Below are 9,555 nucleotides of genomic sequence, written 5' to 3' on the forward strand. Positions count from 1 at the left end.
GAATGGAAAAGATAGTCAAGAAATTCTTTGCATATTTGGATAAGAGGTAACAGCAACAAGACACCAAAATCTCTAGAGAAGAATTATTGCGTCCTTGTCAGGACTATTCAGACTTTTTCCAGACTTCAAGGAGCCAAAAGAATTGATATACAAGATGGGGGCAGAAATTCAGCAGAAGACATCCTTTGTTTGAAAAGAATATTTGCATCATGTATGAGATAGATGAATATGCAACAGGCTATTGCTTTTAAGGGTTAATCCTTTGTTAGTGAGGGTTGTTTCTATAGCAGAGTGCCAGACACATGGATGTCCGTAAATCTTTTCTTTTTATTGTCCTTTATTGTCCTAACTCTGTCCAAATTCCTTTTGCTTTAATTTTTAGTACTATTTTTATAACTATTTTATTACTATTAAACTTAAAATTTTAAAACAAGTGATTGGTGGTTTTCACAATTTGGTGCCATGACTTGGATGAAACATTTCACTGCCAAAACCTCGGAGGATTTCAAGTGAGGGAGGCATGCCCTGCCAATTTTGACAGCCTCACTCTGTTTCTTCTGGTGTGATCAGCAGATGCAGGTCCCAACCAGTGGACAAAAAAGAGACAATGAAACAAAGAAAAGGGAAAAGGCTCCCTAAAACTATGGTAATTGGCCTTCTAAGACTAACAGTGTACATGAAGACCTGGAAAGGAAAAAGGATTGCAAGTACTTTTTTGGCAGGGCGGATACAGGAGAGTGTGTGTGTATCTGAGAGGTGAGCTGGTTATCCCAGACCAGCCAAGTGAGTGAGGAGTCTCCCACGCTGCAATTTCATCTTTTTGCAAGAAAAATGGCCATCAAAGAGATGAAGTGAGTGGTAAAAGGAGTGAGAACCCAAACATTGGGGAGGTGGAAGGGGTCAGGGTGGAGGCCTACACAGACCAGTGATTCTCTGGCAACAGGGGTCTGCTTCCTGTAAGTCTTAAGACGTTTGGTAGCATTTCCTTCTGTCCAATAAAATGAAGGGAAAGGTATGGAGTACTGAACATAAGTCAGTGCAGAAACTTAGGGGTATCTGTATTTAAGGTTCTAGGGTGTTGAAAAAAAACATAATTTAGATAGTACAAGTGGGTGAGGCGCCAAAAACTTGGTTAAGGAATCGAAAAGTACGAATTAACAGGCTTGAAGGTGTGAATGAATGCGTGTGAGAATGAGTGAGAAATAAAAGTAGATTAATGAAAGTTTATATATGTAGATTGTTTATTTTAAGCCTCACTTTAGCTCCTTGGAGGGAGGTGAATTGTATTGTGAGAGAAAGGTGTTTTTTTACAGGGGGAAATAGGTGGTAAATTGGAGAAAAGTGGGAAACAGGCAGGGAACAAATAGGTGAGATCTTGAAAACTGGGACAGAAAACCAGTAAGTTAGCATACAGGAAAAAAGGTACCAGCAAAGGTACCCCAAGATAGCCCTCTGGGAGTTATATTAGCTAACTGGGATAAAAAAATCCTTGTACAAGGAGAAAGGACAAGGTAAAGATGATCCAACTTTGTATGAATGGGCAAAGAAGGAAGTAAGATCTGACCATGTTTATTGGCCTAGATACGCGGCCTTTTTTTGAAGTTTGGATTTGTCAGGTTCTACATTTATTTATAAATTCAAACGAACCGTTTAATCCAGAAGAGAGTATGCTGTATGCTGGATGAGAGATTGTAGGAGAAGAAAAATCTATAAAATATCAGAAACGCCCAAGACAAATCAAGGAGAAAAAAAAAAAAAAAAAAAAAAGGTGGGGGGAAAGAGAAGGGCTGGGAACAAGAGGGAAAAAAAATGCCAGCTTCCATGAGCCACGTTGGGGCTATCCATGCTCTGGCTTTGTTCTGACAGAAAGATCCCCCTCCTTTGGGGGCTCCAGCAGCACCCCTGCCTGCGCCCTGCCCTTCCCTCCCCTCGCCCCCTTCTTCCCATCCCTGCCCTGGCTCCCGTTCTCTTGGTAACAGCAGCTCCTGCTGTTTAAGATAACTCTCTCCCTGGAGAATATCTGCCTTACTGAAACACAAGAAGCTCATTAAAAAGACAGCCCTCCTGATCTCTAAAAATGGGAGAAAGGCTATAGAGGAAAAAAGAAAACAAAAAAGAATAGGATGAAGGGATTAGTCTATTTCTGTTATGAGAGTTTCCAATGGGAGGGGGTGGAACGGGGTTTGTAAACACCCCTTTGACTTCTTCTGAAGTCAGAAATTTAAAAAAAGAAATAAAAGCAATTCTGGAAGATCCCATAGAAACAGCTGAGCAATTAGACCAATTCTTAGGTCTAAACATTTATATTTGGGAAAAGATGCAATCTATAATGAAAATAGTTTTTTCTAAGGAGGAAAGGCAACTGATCAGAGCAGCTGGAATAAAAGTTTGGGAAAAAGAAAACCAGCAGGCCCCCCCCCAGCCCCAGATCAGAAAGTGCCAACAGCACCTCAAGATTGGGGTCAAAATGATGAGGAGGGGAAGAAACACATGAATGATTATAGTAAATTGATAATCAAGGGAATAAAAGAGATGGCACCCCAAGGGCAAAAACGCTAAAAAAGTTTTTGAGGGACAAAAGGAAAGAAGAAGCTCCAACTAAATAGTTAGACAGACTTAGGAGAAATATGGAACAATATTCTGGAGTAGGCCCTGAGACCTGTGGGACAAGCTCTCTTAAGAATTAATTTTGTCACAAATGCCAGGCCAGATATTAAAAAAAAAACAACCTGGAAAAATACTGAGGATTGGCATAATAGGCCATTAGATGATTTATTAAAGAAGGGTCAAAAGACTTATGTTCAGAGAGATGAAGGAAAAGATAAAGCAAAAATTATGGTAACCACTATATGCGAAAGTAATTTCCAGAAGAATCTAAAACCCTCAGGCACCAGTCCTAGACATAAAAGGAGAAAAGGGAAAGGAAAAGAACAGAACTCCAGTCCAACCCAGATCTCAGGAGCATTCTAGAAATACTTGTTTTTACTGTAGGATCAAAGGACATTGTAAAAGAAATTGCCCTAATCAAATAAAAGATCTGAAAATCTTCCAAGAGATGGGCAGAGAGGAGGAATAGGAATATTTGCAGCATGTATAAGATATATGAATATGCAACAGGCTATTGCTTTTAAGGGGGTTAAGCCTTTGTTAGTGATGTGTATTTGTTTATGATAGATGAGTAATGTGATGATTGACTCTCACAATTAACAGACAAATATCATGTATATAGGTTAAGAAACGTTTTATCAATTTATAATTATGTTCTACCCCCTCCTGTTGTTATCAAGAGACAGCCAGGGTATCTGGGAGGGTTGGGGACATCTGGGAGGGTTGGATTGTGACTGGCGGCGAAGGACAGAACCGTGGGCGGGGTTAAAGGGCTAAAAGGCAAAACCTCCTTTGCGTGGGTGAGCACGTGGTGGGGAAAACCCATTGCTCCTGGCGCTGTAACATTTTTTCTATTCAGTCTTCCGTTGTATTTTTGATACGGCTTAATAAACCTTTCAATAATTGCGAAAAGTGAGCAGCCATTTTCTCACATATGGCAGAGTGCCGGACACCCGGAGGTCCGTAATTCTTTGCTTTTTATTGTCCTTTATTGCCCTCTTGATTGTCCAAATTCTTATTGCTCTAATTTTTACTACTATTTTAATAAGTACTGTATTATTTTTACATTTCGGCAGTTTTGTAGCAAGCGGCTGGCACTTTCCGCAGAGATGGAGCGGGTCTGGGGGACAGCGCAGACCGCCGCGCGGCTCGGCGCCGGCGGCGCTCCCGTCAGGCCGCGCGGCGGGCGGCTCCGCCTCCCGGCGGCGGCGCGGAGCGAGGGGCGCAGCGGCGCCGCGGAGCCGGCGGCCCCGGATGGCCAAGCGCCGCGCGGAGCCGCTGCTGTGCCACGCGCCCGTGAAGCGGCTGCTGCGGGACCCGCCGGCCCGCGCGGGCGAGCGGCGGCCCCGCGCGGAGCCGGGCGGCGCGGCCAAGCGCCCGCTGGAGGAGGCGGAGGCGCCGCCGGGGAAGCGGCTCGGGCCCGGCGCCCCCCGCGCGCCGCCGGCGGAGGCGGGCGGCGGGCGGCGGCGGCGCGGCGGGACCGCGGCGCCGCAGGACGCGCCGGCGGCGGAGGGACGCGCGGGCGGCCGCGGCAAGGAGCGGGCCGGGCCCGCCGCCGCCGAGGTACCGTGCGGGACGGGCCCGCGGCGCTCGTCCGCGGGAGGGGCGGGGCGGGAGGGGCGCGCCGGCGTGTCCGCCGCGGGTGCCGGCGTGTCCGCCGCGGGTGCCGGCGTGTCCGCCGCGGGTGCCGGCGTGTCCGCCGCGGGTGCCGGCGTGTCCGCCGCGGGTGCCGGCGTGTCCGCCGCGGGTGCCGGCGTGTCCGCCGCGGGTGCCGGCGTGTCCGCCGCGGGTGCCGGCGTGTCCGCCGCGGGTGCCGGCGTGTCCGCCGCGGGTGCCGGCGTGTCCGCCGCGGGTGCCGGCGGGCTCGGTGCCGCCCCGCCCCGGCTGCGCGCCTGGCCGCGGGCGTCTTCAACTGCTTTACTCCTGTGCTCCCCGAGGCACGGGAAGTGTTTACGGGTTCCTTGCCCGCCCGTGCCACGAAACAGGCTGTCCGCCGTCCCTCAGGTTGTGCTCGGCTCCGTCCCTCCAGGAGTGCGGGGGAGCTCGCAGAGCTTTTTCTGGTGGTGCCCCTGTTGGGTGAGGGTCAGGCTCGCTACAGCGTCAGCCTCCTAAACCTCGTGGTTTGACATTTAGAGCTATCTTTTAACCTCAACATTTAGCGGAGGCGGTGAGCTGAGGAGAGGGCATCAGTGTCGTAATGATTAGAGTATATTGAAACGAGTTTTCTGGTTAACTTTGAACAATATACGTTGTTCTTCCTGGCCTTGACTGCATTTTACACAGTAGTTCAGCAAACAAAATTTGGTGCATATGAAGAAAATCGTAATAAAAAAAAACCAAACCAAAAACGCCGCACAACCAAAGCAGATTGTGATCAGATTTCACACATTTCAAACATAGACGTTTGGTACGTGTTAAACTTACTTTTCCTCCCACCTGGATCTTGAAAGGCTATTAGATCTATTAGATTCAGTGATACGGAAGTGACAGAAAGTCTCATCAGGTTAGATGGGCTTTGGTTGGCAGTTGGAGACTGATTTTGATCATTTGTGGCCTCGCACGGTATAACACCCACATACAATCTGTAAAGAAAAGAGTGGCTTTTATTTTTCATGCTCTGCATTTTTGCGTTTTCTTGGTTGATTGATTTGTTAGTGGGTTTTATTCATGATGGATGCTAAAATTAAGGCAGGCAGACATTCAGAAAAAATTCTATGTCATATGAATATTATACAGCCATTTTAAACACAAACATTTATTTTTGAAGACAGACCACGTATATTCATAAGCCTAGTAATTTAAAAAATTGAACAAGCCTCTACAGAACAGTTTGACTCCTGTCACAGGTATACTTGCTTTTGGTGTTGCTTGGCATAATTTTGTAAGCTTTAGCAGTGATTGGAAAGCCACAAGCCCCTTGAATTTCCACACGTAAAGATCTGGTCTCTATAGAAAATATTTTTCTAGGTTTGTATTTTTAACTGATTGTTTCTCTTAGCACAATATTGCATAAAAATGTTGTCGTTTTAAAATAAAGCTTGATTAACATTTCAAGCTAGAGGTATTTCTTCTGGTTTTTATGTGTCCCACCTGTATATTTTAAATGCTTTATAATGATATTTCTGATTATGATTTTTATACCTTTCTGAAAATACAATCTCTAGGTTAGTATTATTCTTTGCTGTTTATGGCTTGTGTATTTCATTACATTAATAACTGTGATCAGGATACTGTTAATTTCACAGTGTTTTTGTTAAAGTTTAAAGCATCATATTGCAGTTGGCCAGAGAAGAAGGATTTTTTAAATTCAACGTACACGTTTGCAACTAGAGTTGGAAAACTAACTCCTTAAATATTATGAAACTTAGTCTATATAAACTGAGCTTTTTTATGTCTGAGCTTGCCTACCTTGCTGCCTACCTTGATAGAATTTCTATGCAAAACCTGTGTGGAAAGTTACTTGGTTGAACGTGAATATCTGGTGGTTTATTTTGCCTTCTAGGTACAAATGTTTAGCACTTGTGCCTGTCTTTTGTACTTTTTTTTTTTTTTTTTTCATTTTCACACTGCAATGTTGTTGATCTGTAAACCTGAAAGCTTTTGAGAGTAATTATGCATGCAGTCTTAGTCCAAAATCGAGTACATGTTTATGAACTCTTACACTCTAATAATTTTGAAATGAGGTTGCTGTCATTCACTTTATATATACAAAGCATGAGGGTTCTGATTTTAAGTACTTAGTGCTCAGTTTAAAAAAAAGAATTACTAAAATGTCAGGGAAGTTCAAATAATGCAGGGGAGAAATTGTAAAAGTAGTTGACAGTTTCTGAAACTTATCAGCTGAGATTTTTTCAAAGAATTTGGTAGCCGCCTGCCCTGCACAGTTCTGTGTGAGTGATGCTGCCTGTGTTGCAATACAGACTGGAAAGTCATCCTTTCCACACTTGTCAATTGTTGTTAATGCTGTGCTGTACAAACCTTCCAGTTTACAAGAATGGGCAACTACTTTTAGTTTGGCTTTCTTCCAGTTTCAGTATAATCAATCCTTTTGTTCCTGTGTCACGGTGTAATTTTATTGGTTTTGGTCTCAATTAATGGGAACTTTTGTTCTTTAATATTTTCTAAGACAAACTTTCCCAATGAGGAAATTCACATTAGTAGTATTCTACAGGCAAGGAGGCATCTTACTGCTATGAAATGTCTACACCTTTCATCCTCTCTGAATTATTATTGTCATGCAGGGCTTTTGCACCAGGAAGATGTTTCTGAGTATGACAGATTGTAGTTCAGGAGAGTTCTGTTTGGTAACAAATAGAAAAATTGATTCTTTAAATGAGACGTATGGTAATTTTATGTACTTCTCTCTTTTGGGAAGAGTGGAGAAAGCATAATTTTTCAGTATTTGAGAAGGTGTAGGGATAGTACTCACTACTGTTTTTTTTTTTTTTTTTATTCTGTTGCAAAACCAACAGACAAGTAATTAATATTTTCAAGAGCCACACTGCAGAGGCCCGTTGAAGTTGATTTAGTGTGGATTGCAATGGTGCTTTGACCCTCCACAGGCTGCACGTCAGTATCTCAGAAATACCAAAACAATTACATTTTATTTGTTAAAAATACTTCTGTTCAGCATCTGTTATAGCTGAGACAGTGAAGTAAAATATTTAAAAATTCAAATTGTATGTTAGGAAAAATGCAAACCCAATATAACATGGAAATGCATTATTTTAGGTTTGTGTCAGCATACACTGTTTTTATATACCAGAAGAAGATACATGCTCATGACCTAAGGAATGACTTAATTCATTCCTCTTCCTAGATGTATCATGTACAGTTTGGCCACTGTTGATAACTGTGACATGTTTATAAACAGGCAGTGCACTTCTCATAGACATTTAAGTGAAAATTAAAATTGTGCTGCCATATTAAATTAGTAGATGGAGATGTGTTTGTTTCTCCAAGTTTTTTTGAGATACTATCTAGTTAGATAGGTTGGAACATTTGTGCTCATAATGCCAAGGTTTAGGTTTTACTCCCCATATGGAGGATTCATTTAAGAACTGCATTTGCTGATCCTTGAGGGTCCCTTCTAGCTCAGAATATTCTGTGATACTTAAGCTTTCCTCCCTTGAATACAAAATGTGGATACAGAAAAGAAAAAATAGAATGTTGTTTAAATACTATAAAGTGTTTTATTTATCCTGTATATATCATCCCTAGGAGTTGCTGTTAAGTAGCTAACTAAATACATTCTTTTGAATACCAGTTTTTCAATGTACATGAAAATTGTATACTATTATGAGAAGAAAAAGCAGTGAGCCATTTTTGTATGCAAAGTCCAGTAATTGCACAAGTTTTACAGCTTTTTTCTGTGCAGAAATCATAAGCTGAAGAAGTGTATGGAATTATGGAATCTGTTACATAATTCTTTGCAAGAATATTAAAAAAGGCAGAAGTAAATCATGATCTAGTTAAGAATCATAAAGTAGTTGTTAATATGAAATAGCTGAGTAACTTCCTAGTTTCAGTTTCTCATATAAAAAGTTTCTTTTTCTTATTTTCTGCTGCTGATTCACACATTAATGTTTTGTTAAATTTTTGTTTATTTGTCTCTTTTCAAAGCAAGAAGAAGAATTCTGTCAATATAACTCATTCCTGTACTGGAGACCACCACTGCCTGCTATTGATTTGTCTGATATTCAGAACTTAGATGAAGAGACTCCATCGACTGCTAAAACTGCTGCAAGGACTGATACCTCAGAGACTGAAATGGAAACCTGATCAGTTGTTTCATAGCTGTGCGTCTACTCCCAGGAAACTTGTTTCCATTGAGATTCGGGTTTTGTTCCTTGGGTGAATAATAAGCATGCTTAAGCAGTCTTGGAGAAACTGTTGTGGCAGTCTTCAAAAGCTAATCTGAGTTGCCTTAGTGTATGGGATAAACGGTGTAGGGTACTTAACAGGAAGCTGTCCGAAGGTGGGCAGTAAGGAGGAGCCTGCAGTGTAATAAGAATACTTGAAGACATGGAGGCAGACTAAAAGAAGAATATAAAAAAATATTACTTTGGGATGCAATTAAAAGAAATGGGGATATGTTACATGTCTAAAGGAAATGCAAAATCATTCTGTCTGTCCTGAGCAAAAATCATGTGGTATCTGAAAGTGAAATATATAATGTGTGAATTTATCATAAAGCACACAAGCTCGAGTGATTTCTAATGTGGTTTTTTTTTTTCTGTATAATAGCTAAACCAAAAATTAAGAGTCCATCAAAATCGGACAAAACATTCCCTTTTCTATGCAAACCAGAAACCAAATGTGGCAGAAAAAGGGAAAGAAAAGGGGCTGCTTTCTGCTGAAAGCTGCTGCTGTTCTGAAAGGTATCACATTCTCATTGAAAAAAAGATTTTTCACCCTTCTCTTTTTCACATTACAGACAGCTGTAGGCACCCAGTTTTTTATGTTTTTGGTTCATTCTAAACTTATTGCTAATTGTCTTTGTGAAGTTGCTCTGAGCTAGTTGATAGTATCTGAATGATAGGTTTGGGCAGATATGTCAAGAAAAGTTAGTGCAATATAAGATGACCACACACACTCTTTCAAACTATACTGGATAAGGTGTAGTTTTTGCAGAGACCAGGAATCTTGCAGAGAGTTTTTGCAGAAGCTCATTCAAATAGTGTTTTTTTTGCTGTGAAGTATAAACTTAATGTTTGTGATTTGCAATTTATTTACAAATTGAAGTATAATTAGAAAGACATCTTTAGTAATAGACTGAAGTTGTATGGGAAGACTTACATTTTGGAATACAATTTGTCTTTAAGGATAGAAAAAGTTGTATTTTTTTCTGTAATCATTATCGAAAAAGGCAACGTTTGAATTTTTTTTTTTTTCTAATAATGTGTTTGTTAAAGGACAATAAAGTTTTGCCTGTGTGTAATGTGAAAA

The 9,555-nt window shown here is 41.6% G+C and overlaps 1 protein-coding gene across 1 annotated transcript; it reads left to right on the forward strand.

The window, feature by feature from the left end:
• The first annotated feature begins 3,858 nt into the window (after positions 1–3,858).
• CZH9orf40 (chromosome Z C9orf40 homolog) lies at positions 3,859–9,555 on the forward strand. The gene is made up of 2 exons (XM_031507349.2): positions 3,859–4,170; positions 8,230–9,555. The coding sequence occupies exons 1-2, from the start codon at positions 3,862–3,864 to the stop codon at positions 8,386–8,388; spliced, it is 468 nt and encodes a 155-aa protein (XP_031363209.2). The 5' UTR covers positions 3,859–3,861; the 3' UTR covers positions 8,389–9,555.

Source organism: Lonchura striata, chromosome Z (assembly GCF_046129695.1).
Source record: "Lonchura striata isolate bLonStr1 chromosome Z, bLonStr1.mat, whole genome shotgun sequence".
In the NCBI taxonomy this organism is placed as follows: Eukaryota; Metazoa; Chordata; class Aves; order Passeriformes; family Estrildidae; genus Lonchura; species Lonchura striata.